Source organism: Gadus chalcogrammus, unplaced genomic scaffold (assembly GCF_026213295.1).
Source record: "Gadus chalcogrammus isolate NIFS_2021 unplaced genomic scaffold, NIFS_Gcha_1.0 GACHA071, whole genome shotgun sequence".
NCBI classification, from domain to species: Eukaryota; Metazoa; Chordata; class Actinopteri; order Gadiformes; family Gadidae; genus Gadus; species Gadus chalcogrammus.
In genome coordinates, this window is record NW_026613506.1 from 62243 (window position 1) to 79221 (window position 16979).

General features: G+C 46.4%; 1 protein-coding gene across 3 annotated transcripts; it reads left to right on the forward strand.

Annotated features, from left to right (window-relative positions):
• Nucleotides 1-1831: 1831 nt before the first annotated feature.
• Nucleotides 1832-10524, forward strand: LOC130378319 (uncharacterized). Of its 3 annotated transcripts, XR_008894636.1 has the most exons (10): nucleotides 1832-1944; nucleotides 2267-2384; nucleotides 2606-2722; nucleotides 7282-7361; nucleotides 8467-8593; nucleotides 8777-8890; nucleotides 9136-9266; nucleotides 9865-10008; nucleotides 10105-10169; nucleotides 10366-10524. XR_008894636.1 is itself a non-coding variant. In XM_056585114.1 (9 exons), the coding sequence occupies exons 1-7, from the start codon at nucleotides 1924-1926 to the stop codon at nucleotides 9896-9898; spliced, it is 612 nt and encodes a 203-aa protein (XP_056441089.1). In that variant the 5' UTR covers nucleotides 1832-1923; the 3' UTR covers nucleotides 9899-10008; nucleotides 10105-10169; nucleotides 10366-10524. The 3 variants fall into 3 exon arrangements, 1 of the variants encoding a protein (XP_056441089.1); XR_008894635.1 differs by having other exon boundaries at nucleotides 8777-9266; XM_056585114.1 differs by lacking the exon at nucleotides 8777-8890 and having other exon boundaries at nucleotides 9152-9266.
• Nucleotides 10525-16979: the final 6455 nt, after the last annotated feature.

Sequence of the window (16979 nt, forward strand, 5' to 3'; positions counted from 1 at the left end):
TTTAATTTGAAATGTTCATTCCTTTCATGCTTACCTGTCATCTTGAAGGGTGGTATAATCAGCGTTGCCCCACGATCAGCTAGTGGCTTCTCGATGGTGAAACCCTTGTCTGCCATGCAGCCATCTCCTGGCTCCAGCAAATCCAGCAGTCCACTTCGTTCAGTCAGCTCTGGGTCGGAGATGGAGCCGGTGAAGAGACTTGACACCAAAGTCACAGCACTACAAGGGGCAATCCCAATCAAGGCCTTAAAGGTTGTTGTGTTCTTGTAAGATGATGTTCGGGTAATCATCGACTGCACCTCGGTGCAGTCGATGATTACCCGAACATCTGGACTGTACTGCACAAATTAGCTTGGCATGGTGTTCTTGACTTGCTGTTTACTCATCCAGATGGGGAGGGAGCCAAGGAACAGGTAACGGTAGTTGGCCCACGGTATAACAACATGGGAGACAGTGGACACACTGACCTGAAACATGTCAGCCAGCACCTTCTCTTGCAGGCCTGCAGCAACCCGGCGGCAGAAGAGAAAAAACTCAACCAGTTGCAGTCTACACGTTGGACTGGGAGAAATGGGTTCAAATGTTTGTTTCTTTTTCTGAGCTTTCGACCAATAAACCAACATGGAGGCAGATGGTTGAATAACCTCCCAGAAGTCACAAAAAACATCTCTTGACGTGAATCTGGTGTAAAAAAGGATGTCCGCGTCTGAGACACAGAATCTGTGAAAAGGCACTTGAACCACTTTCAGCTGTGACAGCTCTCATCAGCTCCTTGACTGTTTCTTCCAATTGCTGTATGTGTACAGCAGCAGCATCCAGTGCACCTGTATGAGATGAGGGAAAAAAATTAAAACATCTAACCCAGATTTTGGCTGTGACTTGCATATTGGAAGCAGTTTGGACCTCTAAAGAAATTGCTTTTTGTAGCTCAATATTGCTTTTAAATTTTGCTTTTTATAGCTCAATATTCACCTTTACAATTAAGTAAGATATAAAATGCAACATTTGTACTTGTGATGAAGCTTTTCACATTGTGGTTTGGTCAAATGCTGGGACATTAATAAGACAAAACATTTTGTGCCCGAGTTCTGAAAGGTTGACCTACCTCCTCGGTATAACCTACTAAGAGCCCATTCTGTGATTAAACCATAGGTAGTACATCCTGTCAGGTAGGTGGTTTAAGAACAGTATGGGGTAATAGTAAGCCAATATTTCAGAACACTAACAAACACTGACAAACCTGGTTTAGGAGCAGAACCGAAATCATGTTCTGTCATCACCACCGAAGCTGAGATCTCCTCCATCGGCTCTTATTCACAGGGCAGCGGTTGCTCCAGAGGAAGGGATGGGTGAACGTCTTGGCCTAAGCGAGTTGATGCTCTTTTATAAAAAGACCCCCTTCTAGGCAGTCCCCAGTTGTTCCACTGGAAACGGGAGGGTACAGACCCGATTTTCAGTCGCTTGGTGTGACCCCGGTTGGTTGCTAGCTGTAGCGTTTGTAGTCTGATTCACTAGTGCCGGCTACAAACAAACGTGCTACCTTGTTTTATTTTAAAGTTTGGCCCTTCATCCCGGCGAACCGCTTGAATCCACTTCTTCCTTAGACTCACTTCAGTCGGGAATCCATGAAAACTTAAGTAGGGTTGGTGTTGTTTGTTAGATGCACAAAGTGGAACAGAGCAGTGACATCTAGCCTTTGTTTCAGCCATGGTGGAAGTGCGCCGGAAGTTTTCATGCACAACCAAGACAAATCCCGCCACCGGAACCAGGAAGCGTGATAATCCCCTATTCACTAACCAACGTTAAGTAACTCTTATTAACTCAGCAAAGGGATGTTAGCCGTCGATATTTTCCCCAGATGTTCTAATTATGTTTCATTGTTAGACGTTTGATCTGGACTCAAGCTGTAGGCCTACCAGTCAGATGATTAACTCAGTGGAGGAGGTGAGACACCATATCAATACTTTAAACATCTGTTCATGCAACATTGGTGAGTTAATCACCATTAAATACGATCAGATGAGACCAATGTGTTCATGAAAGGGACCCTCCATGGAGAGTGGCAATTTAGGAGACCGATATTACTTTATTTATGCAAAATATGTGGGATTTACAACAGTTACTTGGCTGCTCTATAGCAACTGTTGACTTTGATATATTCAGTATTACCTATAATGTGTTACGGTTGTAGTTAAGGTTGTTTATCTACAAAGTGGTAAGGTTAGATCAACAGTATTGGACAATATGTTGTCTGTTTGTTGTGAAGGAAGACTTTGCGGATATCAGGGCCTACTTTTCCACAACAAAATGGAACCGCCTCTGTATGGCAGAGAAAAAAAGATTCCTGCAGATCAAGGAAAACCATTTGGTTCTGTCGTCTCTTGGTAAACCACTCATACTTAAATACTGTTTTACTGAGTACATTGCTATACGTACAGACACAGGTGGTGCTGCTGTACACATCACTGCTTCTTTTGTGTCTGTGTGTGTGTGTGTGTGTGTGAGTGTGAGTGTGAGTGTGTGTGTGTGTGTGTGTGTGTGTGTGTGTGTGTGTGTGTGTGTGTGTGTGTGTGTGTGTGTGAGTGTGAGTGTGTGTGTGTGTCAGGCCTGTCCTTTGTGGCTCCAGCCTTCATGAGGAGAGAGAAGCCCGGCCAGGTGAGAGTCTGCTCACCTGAAGAGACAGACTCTGAGGAGGAGCAGCTCTGGACCTCTGGATTGACCGGTACAAAGACATTTACAAGACAATTCTGGAAGGAGTAATGTGCAGTGAACATTATCCCTTTCAAAGCCCTGAAGATACATTAGCCCGCTTATACTGCTTAATCATTAGACCAAAGATATAGCAACAAAAAGGGGTTTTATTGATTTAAAGGGATTTTATTGCATCTGAAAAAAGGAAAACCTGTAATAAACGTATTTAATAATAGGTTGTACCTCATAGTAAATTAGCAGGTTATTTTACCCATTTTAGTCAGTTAGTTGAAGTGAGTCGTTTATATACTACTTTATTAGATTAGATTAGATTAGATTAGATTAGATTAGATTAGATTAGGCTTTATTGATCCTTTTGGGATGACTCCCTCAAGGAAATTGATTGTCCAGTAGCTTACAGAAAGAAACACAACAAAATATTAAATTATATACAATATAAGATAAACAATACACTCTTAGATAACTATAAAAAGTAAAATAAAAAGTAAACAGTAAACAATAATTATAATATAATATAAGATAAACAATAAACTCTTAACTAACTAACTATAAAAAGTAAACAAAAAACAGTAAACAGTAAACAATAAACTCTTAGCTAATATAGAAAGTACCGGTAGATAATAATAGAAGTAAAACAGGATTCAAGTAAAATAAAAGATAAATGTAGAGAACTGTATAGAGGATTAATATAAATAAATAAATATAAATAAATAAATGTAAACATAAATAAACATATATATATATACATATACACATGCACACACATATACATATACACACATACACATATATACATATACATACACATACATACACATACATACACATACATACACACATACACATACGGCATTGTGGATAAATATCATATCATATATGAAATGACGGTGAGCAAGGGGTGGCTGACAGTTAAATTAAATTAAATAAATTAGCAGTTCAAATTAAGCAGTGGAATAGGTTATATCTCTCCCCTTAATCTATTACTCTATTACTTCTATTACTTCTATTCTATTTCCTCCTACTTCCCTCAGAGTGAGGAGTTGTATAGTGTGATGGCATGAGGGACAAAGGAGTTCTTTAGTCTATTGGTCCTAACTTTGGGAAGGAGCAGCCTTCCACTGAACAGGCTCCTCTGGTTGTTGATGACAGTGTGCAAGGGGTGGCTGGCATTGTCAATAATGTCCAGCAGTTTGTCCAGTGTCCTCCTCTCTGCCACCGTCACCAGTGGTTCTAGCTTCATGCCGACCACAGAGCCAGCCCGCCTGATCAGTTTATCTAGTCTGGAGGTGTCCCTCTTGTTTATGCTGCCTCCCCAGCACACCACAGTGTAGAAGAGGACGCTGGCAACCACAGACTGATAAAACATCCACAGCAATTTGCTGCAGATGTTGAATGACCGCAATCTCCTCAGGAAGTACAACCTGCTTTGTGTCTTCCCATACAGGTAGCTGGTGTGTGTTTTCCAGTCCAGTTTGTTATCCAGCCAGACCCCGAGGTATTTGTAGGAATTCACAGCCTCCACCTCAGCTCCGTCTAGCAGGACTGGTCTCGGACTTGGTCTGGATCTTCCAAAGTCAATGACCAGCTCTTTTGTCTTAGAGGTGTTGAGCTGTAGCCGGTTAGTGTGGCACCAGAGAGCAAAGTCCCCCACCAGACTCCGATAGTCCTCCTCTCTGTCACCCCTAATACACCCAACGATGGCTGTGTCATCGGCGTACTTCTGTAGATGACATAGCTCAGAGTTGTAGCAAAAGTCTGAGGTGTACAGGGTGAAGAGAAGAGGGGCCAGCACTGTACCCTGGGGGGCTCCAGTGCTGCTGACCACAGTGTCAGACGTGATGTCCTTCAGCCTGACATACTGTGTCCTGTCAGTGAGGTAATCATCAATCCAGTCCACCAGATAGGGTTCCACTCCCATCCTGTTCAGTTTGTCGTGAAGCATAGGGGGCTGGATGGTGTTAAAGGCACTGGAGAAGTCCAAGAAGAGAATCCTCACTGTGCCGCTTCCCTTATCCAGATGGGAGTGGACTCGGTGTAGCATGTAGAGGATGGCATCCTCCACACCAACATCTGGCTGGTACGCGAACTGCATGCGGTCCTGGGCGTGTTGTACCTGGGGTCTGAGGAGGTTGAGGAAGAGCCGCTCCAACGTCTTCATCAGGTGTGAAGTGAGTGCCACCGGTCGGAAATCATTCAGCTCGCTGGTCCTGTTCTTCTTCGGAACCGGAACGATGCAGGATGTCTTCCAGATCGTGGGCACTCTCCCTAGCCGCAGGCTAAGGTTGAAGATCCGTTGTAGCGGCTCTCCCAGTTCTGCAGCGCAGGTCTTCAGCAGTCTCGGACACACTTTGTCTGGGCCTGCTGCTTTCCTGGGCTGGAGCTTCCTCAGCTGTCCTCTGACCTGGTCTATGGTGATGTGAGGCGGGGATTGTGTTGAGGTGGGGGGGAGGAGGGGGATGTTGTGGTGTCTGGGGGGAGGTGTGTAGAGGGAAGAAGAAGGAGAGATGGCTGTGGTGAGGGTGGTGGTGGTGGTGGTGGTGGTGATGGTGGTGGTGGTGGTGGTGGGGGGGACGAGGGCTGGTTGAACCTGTTGAAGAAGTCATTCAGCTCGTTCGCCCTCTCCGTTGCCTGCATTGTCCCCCCTGTAGCTCTGGTCTTTGTGTTGTGACCTGTGATGGTCCTCACACCTTCCCAGACCTCCCTCATGTTGTTCTCCCTCAGCTTCTGCTCCACCTTTCTCCTATAGCTGTCCTTAGCTTCCCTCACACAGTGTTTCACCTCCTTCTGTGCTGCCTTCATGGCCTCCCTGTCCCTGCTCCTGAAGGCAGCCTTCTTCTTGTTGAGGACAGCCTTGACTTCCCGCGTTACCCATGGCTTGTTATTAGGGTAGCAGCGGACAGTCCTGACAGGGGAGACCACGTCTGCGCAGAAGTTGAGGTACTCCGTCAGACAGTGTGTCATCCCCTCTATGTCCTCACCATGCGGGTCGATCAACACATCCCATACTGTGGTGTCGAAACAGTCTCTCAGGGCACTTTCCATCTCAGGGGACCACCTCCTGATGGTGCGAGTTGTCACCGGCTGTCTTTGGACCAGGGGGATGTACAGTGGCTGTAGGTGAACCAGGTTGTGATCAGACTTCCCCAGTGGGGGGAGGGGAGTCGCTCTATATGCATCCCTCACATTAACATAGAGGAGATCAATTGTCCTGTTGTTTCTGGTAGTACAGTCTACAACCTGGTGAAAAACTGCCAAAGTAGAATCCAAAGTTACGTGATTAAAGTCCCCAGAGATGATCATAAATGCCTCAGGGTGCTGTGTCTGCAGCCTTGCTGTGACGGAGTGGAGCTTCTCACAGGCAGTGGCTGCGTCCGCTCTCGGAGGAATGTAAACACAGACGGTGATCACATGACTAAAATCCCTCGGCAGATAATATGGCCGCAGGCTAACAGCTAGCAGCTCGAGGTCCCGGCAACATGAGACTGTCTTTATGGAGATATGTCCTGGGTTACACCAGCGGTTGTTGACATACATGATGAGACCCCCACCTTTGCTTTTTCCGCTCGCTTTAGTGTCTCTGTCGGCTCTCACGGCAGTGAATCCCAGCAGGTCCACGTTAGCATCCGGTACAAGGTGGTTTAGCCATGTCTCCGTAAAGATGAACAAGCTGCTGTCACGGTAGATCCGTTGGTTGTTCAGCGCGGACAGCTCGTCGATCTTCTTCGGCAGCGAGTTCACATTCCCCATGATTACGGAGGGAATAGATGGTTTGTAGCGCCTACGATTATCCGCAAGCTCAGCCTTTATCTTAGCTCCAGCCTTGCAGCCCCTGGGTCTCCTCCTCAGCTCCGCTGGGATTGGTTGTCGTATCCCAGCCCGTCCGTTTGTTTGTTTGTTTGTTGTTTGTTTTGTCCGTTTGTCCGTTTGTTTGCAAAGCCAGTAGTTCCTCTCTTGAGTGAGAGAGCTGGCTCTTGGTTGCATTTTTAGAAAAAATAAATAGAATAGAAGTATCTATAGTATATAGTATATAGTTTAGTATAGTACAGTATATATATTAAACACACTAAGTAGAAAGAAGTTAAAAAACGGGAGAGCTACTGGAGAGGCAGCCGTCTCCCACAGCGCCATGGCAACAAGAAGTGTCCCTTTTATTGTCAGTTAGTAGGAGTTAGTAGCATACATCCTTACTTATAGTTAGTCAGATATAGTATGTAAGTTAGGTTTTATACTTCATTGGTTGTTAGTAGCTTATACTACCTTTTTAGTCAGTTAGTAGTCAGTAGGATACTTCCTTACTTAGATTCAGTAAGTAGTTATTTGGTTAAATATTAATTGATCGTAAGTCAGAAAGTTAAATACTAACTTATAGTAAGTTAATAGTAATAGGTTTTATACTGCCTTGGTTGTTAATAGCTTCTAAGCTACCTTTAAGTCAGTTAGTCATAGTTAATATAGTACATCCTTACATATGGTCTGTTTGTTGTAGTAATAGGTCACATCCTAACTCATATAGTCAGTTGGTAATAGTTAGCAGGTTACATCCTAACCTAAAGCCAGTTATGTCCGCAGGTGCTCGAGTGTGGAAGCCACCAACAGTCAGACAGGGGTCTCTACAACAGCCCAGTACGTCAGATGCAGTTTCTTTACGGGTATAAAACAGCACACATCACCTTCAGCAGCCTTACCATGTCCTGTCCTCTATGGTACGAGACCTGCTTCATGTCCATGTGACAGCAGACTCATGGATTAAGGGTATTAATTACACCAGCACGATGTATAACCTTAGACGTATTGTTGCTAGGAGGTAAGGTACCTACTAGGGGTGTACGGTATAAACGGTGCTGAAGGTATACCGGTGTGAATTTGTGCTACGGTATAGATTTTGACGTTACTGTGAGACCGGAGTGACCGGTAGACAATGTTGTGTGTAACGCGTAACAAAGTAAGTAATGCGTTAATACAGTTCCCTAACTACTTTTTCATGTAAAAAGTAAAGTTACGAGCAACTACTGAAAATATGGTAACGAAACATAGTTCCTTTTTCAATTCGGCACCACGTTACTTTTCCCAGGGACAGATTGACAGCGATACTGCCTTCTCAGGCAGTATGCTATTGCATACTGCCTGAGAAGGCAGTATGCAAGCACGCAGCAAGCGCTCCTGCGTGCTCGCGCAATAGTCCCTTCACAAGCTCTCATTCCACAACGTACGAGACAGACGCTGGAAGCGTGAAGCCGTCGCTGCAATCAGACATTGCTTCCGCAGGCATTTTGAATGCCAGTGGTGGAACGAGCTGACAAACGTTGTCACTGTTTACCTGTCTAAGGACATGGTTCCCTTTCAAAATGTCGATAGAAAGGGCTTTAAAGAGATGGTCAAAACACTCGATCCCAGGTACGCGCCGACACACACTTCAGCCAAATTGAGATGCCAAAACTATACGGCAAGGTCCGCAAGCAAGTGGAGAAACAAATCCATACTATTAAACATTAGTGTTTTTCAGAGATGGAAGTAACTTCAGAAAATAATTTAATTTTTTTGATGTGGTTTTGCTGCCTTTCCAGTATTTTTCCCCCTTCAGAGGCATTTATATCGAAATTAGAAGATAAAATTAACATACAGTGATATAATACCGTTACCGTCTATTCCTCAAATCATACCGTGATATACATTTTAGTCCATACCGTACAGCCCTAGTACCTACCCACATTAATAAAACAGTGAGTACTCCTAACTAGTCGTTCTGTCTGTCAGAGTCTCTCAGGGCGGGGCTGGAGTGACCAGGAGGTCTCTGGAGGGCCCACTCCTTCTCATCCAGAGATTGACCCCTCCGGAGGAGGAGTAGAGAGGGGCTCTGCAGTCCAGGAGGAGGTCTCCTTGGGTAAGCTCTGATCCCACCACTGCTTCCCTGCAATAACTCCTTTTTGTGCACGTATAGTCTGTAACTGTGTGTGTGTGTGTGTGTGTGTGTGTGTGTGTGTGTGTGTGTGTGTGTGTGTGTGTGTGTGTGTGTGTGTGTGTGTGTGTGTGTGTGTGTGTGTGTGTGTGTGTGTGTGTGAATCAGTTATCCATGAACATATGAAGGGCTCAAGTGTTTATTCAAGAGAGACGAACCTGAGAAATGTTCTCAGAGTTAACTAACAAGAACCGGAAGTACCTAAGGATGACGACTACTTCTGTAAGAGGGCTCTCTCTCTCTGTCTCTCTCTCTCTGTCTCTGTCTCTGTCTCTGTCTCTGTCTCTGTCTCTCTCTCTGTCTCTGTCTCTGTCTCTGTCTCTGTCTCTGTCTCTCTCTCCCCACCTCTTTTTCCCCACCTCTTTTTCATTCACAAACCAATTTTTAATCTTCCTGTTTCCGTCTATTTAATATAGATTTGTAGCTGAAGCTCTCTTGGACGTTATAAATAAATGAACTCTCTCCAGTCTGTGATGAGTGTAGGACTTTCTTCCTCGAAGAGTGCGCGGTCCACGGTCCTATCGTCTTCATGGCTGATCGCCCCGTTGCTGTCAGAGAGAAAGACCGAGCCAAGAAGACGCTGCCCGCTGGGTTTGAGGTAGATGTCGTACTTTAACACAACAAAGTTCTCCCCGTCCAATGAGACAGTATAACATTCATTGTTTAATACATTTCCCAGCTAATGTATATAAAAACAGTAATGTGAACAGTTATATTGCCAAAGCAGATGGATATATCTCTCTCCCCCAATGGTTCTTCTTCCTGAATCGTGCTTTTCGTCTATCTCTCCCTCTCTCCCCCCATGTCCCTCTATCTGCCTCTCTTTGTGACTCCCTCTCTGAACTCCCCCCCCCTGTCCCAACCCCCTCTTTCCTTACCTCCCTCCCTCTTCCTGTCTAAATCTCTCTTTCTCACTTGTTTCCCAACTACTCATTCCATTCATTTCTTATCATATCTTATCTTCCTCTCCCCCCCTCCATCTCACCACCTCTCTTCCTCTCTCCATTCCTCTCACCTCTCTTTGTCTCTCCCTGCCTCATTTCTCTACATCTCTCTTCTCCATGTGTCTCCATCTCGCTCTCCTCTACCTCTCTTGTATTCTATCTCTCCTCCCTCCTCCACCTCTCCCTTCCTCTATGTATTCCTCTCACTCTACGACTCTCCTCCTCTCTCCATCTCTGTCTCATGTGGGGTAGATCAGAGATTCTGGGATCCCTGGGGCCGGTCTAGGGGTGTTTTACTGTGGAGACGATGGCCTTCCCATTGGAACACACTTTGGACCCTACGAAGGACACAGGACCGATGAAGAGGGAGCCCTGGAGAGTGGATACTCCTGGGAGGTCAGTGTGTTTGTATTCATTTATTTTGATCTAGTCTTGTATGTGTGCTTTTGTGTTTATTGGATGGCATAGAGTCTGATTAAAACATTTCTCCAGATCTACAAGAGCAGACACAATGATTACATTGATGCAAAGAGAGAGACACTTTCTAACTGGATGAGGTAGGACCCTATTCACTTTTATACCATCTACTGCATGAATAATGTTCACAATTTTCTTACTTACATTACTTTATTGATAACATTTATATTTCTCCATGTCTGTTATCTGATTAGATCCACAATATTTTCTGTGTTGCTATGACATATGCAGAAGATACACTGTAAAGGTGTGTTGACGTACCTGTCTGTGTGTTAGGTACGTCAATTGTGCTCGTAATGAAGAGGAACAGAACCTAATAGCGTTTCAGCACAAAGGAGGAATTCCTTATCGCACCTGCGGCCTCGTGACTTCAGGAGCAGAGCTCTTGGTCTGGTATGGGGACGAATACGCCAGACATCTGGGAATCGGATTTGATCGACTGTGGAACAACAAGAGCTCTGTTACGGCTCCAGGATGTTAGCTTGCTACGTCTAGGGGGGGAGTAGGGGAACCATAACACATATTACTGTTAGGCTGACTGGGAGAACAACAAAACAGGGCACAACAGCAAACTGGATACGTAAGTGTGTTTATTTAGCTAGCGATCCGCCAAGGGGAATAGGGAACTATAAGCGGAGCCAAATCAAAGAAAACAAGATAAAGTGACAACTAATTAGTGCACACATACAACCTAGCTAATACATACAGAGGGTGGCCCCGCTCCTAACCTGATGTGATAACAGAGTATGGTCTACGTGATGGCAGTGTAAACCCAAGGGTGTCTTACCTATTCGCCTAAACCCCTATGGCATCTCACAAACAAAAGGCAACAGCCCCACACAGCCCACACACAGGCAGACAATGGCCTCCTTCAATGGAGACAAACAGGTGCAAGTTATCAAGGCCTGATGACACTGATTGGCCAACAGACAGCTCCCAGATTGGACAGGGGGTTGGACGATGGTGGAGGAACAGCCAATGGTGTGAGACCTACAGAGAATGAGAGGGGAGACACAGGAAAACAACCACACACGTAACACCCCCACCCATAAGAGCAAACATCACACACGAGAAAGGGCATCCGCACACACATTCTCGGAGCCCTTCTTGTGACGAATCACCAGGTTGTACCCCTGCACAATCAGCGCCCACCGCATGAGGCGCTGGTTCTGATTATACATCCGGTGGAGAAAAACCAGCGGATTGTGATCCGTGTAGACCACAATTGGCCTAGAACTCGATCCCAAATAAACTTCAAAAAACTGGAGTGCCATCAGCAAAGCCAGAGCTTCCTGCTCAATAGTAGAGTACCGTGTCTGGCACTCATTGAACTTCCGTGAGAAGTAGCAGACCGGATGGTCCAGCCCGTTGGAATCCTCCTGGATAAGAACGGCACCGGCACCTACATTGCATGCGTCTACCTCCATCTTGAATGGCTTCTCAAAGTCAGGAGCCACCAGAACAGGGGTACTACATAGCAGAGTCTTAACAGAAACAAAAGGGTGTCGGCAATCTGGAGACCACGCAAACGGGACCAAGGGGCTCAGCAGACTAGTCAGAGGGGCGACAACAGAGGGAAAATTCCTACAGAACCCACGATAATACCCAGCCATACCCAAAAAGCGGCGCAGCTCACGCCGGGTGGTGGGCACTGGGAAGGCAGTGATAGCAGTCACCTTAGCCTCCACGGGGCGCACCTCACCACCCCCAACCTGTTTACCAAGGTAAGTAACGGTAGCCCTCCCAAACTCACATTTTGCCAAATTCAGCGTCAAGGAAGCCCTCGCCAAACGCTGGAACACTGTTGTCAAAGTATCTACATGAGCAGCCCAATCAGACGAATACACAACCACATCATCGAGGTAAGCAGCACAGTGTGGGACGTCAGCTAAAACAATATTCACTAAGCGCTGGAAAGTGGCAGGTGCATTCCGCATCCCAAACGCCATCACTGAGTACTGCTGAAACTTGTCTGGAGTGACAAATGCGGAGATCTCCGAAGCACGAGCAGTAAGTGGGACCTGCCAATATCCCTTTAACAGATCCAGCTTTGTCACATACCGGGCAGACCCAATGGTGTCCACACAATCATCAATACGCGGCAACGGGTACGAGTCAGGAACCGTGACTGCTTTCACCTTCCTATAATCCGTACAGAAACGGAACGTGCCATCAGGCTTGGGTACCAAGAGGCATGGTGAACTCCAAGGACTAGAGCTCGAAGACGCCAGACTATTCTCTACCAAATAAGACACCTCCTGCGACATGATTGACCTTTTCGTAGCGTTAACGCGGTATGGATGCTGCTTGATAGGTGCTGCACCTCCCACATCTATATCATGCTTTAAAACGTTGGTCAGGGAAGGAACATCACCGAACAGACAAGGGAACCCATGTATTAGGGCTACCATGTCAGCCCTACGTTCCTCATCCAGATAGGCCAGATGCGAGTCAACGGATGACAGCATCCGAGAGTTCAACAACCGAGGGGTCTGTTGAGGAGCACTCCGCAACTCCAATCCATCCTCGTCACCCTCAGGAACCTGGTAGGAGCCTGGAACCAATACAGCTGGAACGGCAGACTTGACTGTGGGACCCGTAGACCCTTCTACGGAGTCCTCATGAGGAGTAACTTTTGCATGATACAACTTAAGCATGTTAACATGGCAAACTCTTGTCTTGCGCCTCCGATCTGGGGTCTGTATAACATAATCTGTGTCACTCAACTTCCGTCCCACACAATAAGAACCGGAGAAACGGGCAGAGAGGGAGGATCCGGGAATGGGAAGCAGAACTAGAACCTGGTCACCCATCTGCAGTGAACGTGGGACATCCTTCTCATCAAAGTGACGCTTCATCCGCTTCTGTGAGGCGGACAGAGCTTCCCTAGCAAGGGCACAGGCACTGTGCAACCGTTCACGGAACCGGCTCACATAAGTTAACACATTTTGAGAAGAAGCACTACCCGAGATAAGCTGGTCTTTCAGAACTCTAAGAGGGCCGCGTACCGTATGTCCAAAAACAAGGTCAGCCGGACTAAACCCTAAGGACTCCTGAACGATCTCACGAACCGCAAACAAGGCAAAAGGAACACCCTCATCCAAGTCCCTCCCGGTCTCGAGACAGTACTTTCGCAGTATGGATTTAAGCGTTTGGTGCCAACGTTCGAGGGCACCCTGAGACTCAGGGTGGTAGGCACTGGAAACTCTGTGTGTAATAGACAAAGATGTCAACACCTGCTCAAAAAGGTTAGAAAGGAAATGACTTCCTTGATCAGTTTGCACAACTTTCGGGAGCCCAAACGTCGAGAAAAACTTAACCAAAGCCTTGACCACTGCCTGAGCAGTGATTTTCCGAAGGGGGATAGCCTCAGGATAACGTGTAGCAACACACATAATCGTCAATAAAAACTGGTTACCAGTCTTAGACTTAGGCAATGGGCCAACACAATCAACTAACACATGCTCAAAAGGCTCACCTAAGGCGGGTATCGGACAGAGAGGAGCGGGTGGAATAACCTGGTTTGGTTTTCCTGTGACCTGACAGGTATGACAAGTACGACAGAAGGCAGCTACATCACGTTTCAGTCCAGGCCAAAAGAAGTGCCTTAGAATCCTGTCATAGGTTTTTGTGATACCTAAATGACCAGACCATACGTGACTATGAGCAAGTGATAGAATATCCTGCCGATATGCAACAGGCACTACAATCTGATAGATCACACTCCAGTCACGTTCTGAATCAAGAGATGAAGTCCACTTACGCATGAGAAGAGCATTATCTAGGAAGTAACCCACCTTACCGTCGATATCCCCACCCGGAGTAACAGCCTTCCCATAACACTGCTCCAGTGTAGAATCTATCTTTTGCATAGCAACCAGCTTATCACGAGTTATCGGTAGATGCAATGGGTCGAGACTAAGGCCAGCACACTCAACGGCACTGTTCTTATCAGGCTGTGGAGGGGGCACAGAGGTAGAACCAGTAACCTCATTTACGTCCCCCACTGGGACAAGAAAGGAGTCAGACAGGTCAACCACATTACTTAATGGTCGGGACTGCGCCCGTGTGACAGCACCCACTGGAAAAATCCCAGGGAATCTCTCGGCTAACTCATCCTCAGCGTTAGCTTCGGGACAGTCCAATACCTCCAACATAGGCAGCACTCTGCCTCCAGCAATATCATTGCCCATGATAAACTGAACGCCTTTTACCGGCAGGTTATGACGTACCCCGACTTTGAAAATTCCACTGACTAAATCACATTTTAAATGTATCAGGTGCAAGGGGACTGGCACAAACCCCATCTCTATGCCCTGAACCAAAACACTGGAACCACAGAATGAATCACCTGACAATGGCACTGCATCAGAGAGGATAAACGACTGGGCCGCCCCAGTGTCACGGAGAATCTGAACCTTTTGCTGTTCCTTTGGATCACCGGTCAGTGACACGAGACCACTCAAAATGAATGGTTTGTAGCTGGGGTCAGGAAGGTCAGAAATGCACACATTCGGCATAACTGCCACAGAGCGAGAAACTGTACTTATCAACCCAACCCCCTTTGGTTGTTGAACGGGCGGTGGACGATTTCTCATACGAAGCGGACAGTCAGCAATTAAATGGCCAAATTCATGACAATAATAACACTCCCGTTCCTCCCTAGAACGTAAAGGTAGCGAAACTGACCTGCGAAACTGAGTGGTTGGAGAGGTAGAGAACGAATGAGCGGGCTTGTGGGTGAGTACAAACTCGTCCGCTAATACAGCTGCCTGGGACAGTGACACCACTTTTTGCTCATTCAAGTATGTTACTATACGTTCTGATACACTATTCTTGAATTCCTCCAGCAGGACTAATTCTCGAAGAGAGGAAAAATCTGTAGTTTTAGTGGCGGTGCACCACCGATCAAACAAGGTGGACTTCTCTCGAGCAAACTCCATGAAAGTACGATCAGGAGACTTTTTGCAACTCCTAAATTTCTGTCTATATGCCTCAGGCACTAACTCATATGCACGAAGAACAGTGGTTTTAACAATTTCGTAATCTAGACTGTCCGCCAACGAAATGGACGCCAACACCTCCTGAGCTTTACCAGTTAGTTTACACTGAAGCAAGAGGGGCCACACCTCTTTAGGCCACTGCATAGAAACTGCGATGCGTTCAAACACACCAAAATAAGAATCGATTTCCGATTCCCGGAACTGCGGAACCAACGCCATTTGTTTAGTCACATCCAATGTGCCAAATGAGCTAGCTAGTGGAGAAGAGAGGGTGGTTTGGGGTGAACGTGCTGCACTTGCAGCCTCCAATTCCAACCTCCGTAGTTTCACCTCCTTCTCTGCCTCAATCCGTCGGATCTCCAGATGGTGCTCACGCTCAGCTTGCCTCTCTCCACGCTCAGCCTCCCTCTCTCCACGCTCAGCCTCCCTCTCTCCACGCACAGCCTCCATTTGCAAGCGGGCCAACCTTACTTCAGACGGGCGTCCTGAGACGACATTGATAACGTAGGTGACAACGGATTAAAGCGTGGTAAGGTAGCGGGTGGCTAAGCCTCTGCCCCAGCCTGAATGTCCTCCCTGGCATCACTACAAGGAGAAGCCACATTCACACCAAGCACCTCCTTGCCCACCAGCATATCCACGACACACTCCTTAAGTCTCGCTTTGAGCAGGGTCCCCTGAACTGGAAACTCAAAATGAGCCGCTATGGCATATAAATCAGCCTTCCGGCATCTGTCAATTCGATCCATAGACGGATCAGCCAAAAAGACACTCAAATCAAAAGCCTCCATAACGAGCCCTACAAAAACAACTACTGCCTATCCTATACACACAAACCAGCTACACTATGTGCACACGTGCATCGAACACCTCACAGCCAGCCCGACGTGGAGTCCTACAATGAGGATCCTGGACGAGCCCCCAAATATGTTACGGCTCCAGGATGTTAGCTTGCTACGTCTAGGGGGGGGAGTAGGGGAACCATAACACATATTACTGTTAGGCTGACTGGGAGAACAACAAAACAGGGCACAACAGCAAACTGGATACGTAAGTGTGTTTATTTAGCTAGCGATCCGCCAAGGGGAATAGGGAACTATAAGCGGAGCCAAATCAAAGAAAACAAGATAAAGTGACAACTAATTAGTGCACACATACAACCTAGCTAATACATACAGAGGGTGGCCCCGCTCCTAACCTGATGTGATAACAGAGTATGGTCTACGTGATGGCAGTGTAAACCCAAGGGTGTCTTACCTATTCGCCTAAACCCCTATGGCATCTCACAAACAAAAGGCAACAGCCCCACACAGCCCACACACAGGCAGACAATGGCCTCCTTCAATGGAGACAAACAGGTGCAAGTTATCAAGGCCTGATGACACTGATTGGCCAACAGACAGCTCCCAGATTGGACAGGGGGTTGGACGATGGTGGAGGAACAGCCAATGGTGTGAGACCTACAGAGAATGAGAGGGGAGACACAGGAAAACAACCACACACGTAACAAGCTCTACCAAAGGTCTGCCTTCAAGTCTGGCTTTCTGTCAGGGTTTGGTTTCTATGCGGCACTTCATGACCACATCTCTCATTTTAATTCAAAAGAGCTTGGACAATAAACATCTACATTAACAAAGCAGGTCAGAAATTATACAGGAAATAGTAAAGTTTTAACATAAATGTAAACATAATAAACAAAAGATGACAACATAATAGAAAAATATTCTTACTTGGAAAAATGTCTAAATATACAGTACCATGGAGGTTTCAAGAAAACTATACAAGTATACTAATTCAGGTATGCTTGATTAGGCTGATTAGGCTGTGCAGCCTTATCAAGCCCCAAAGCCTAAACCACCTGACTCTGGCCAGGTGAGGCTGCTTAAA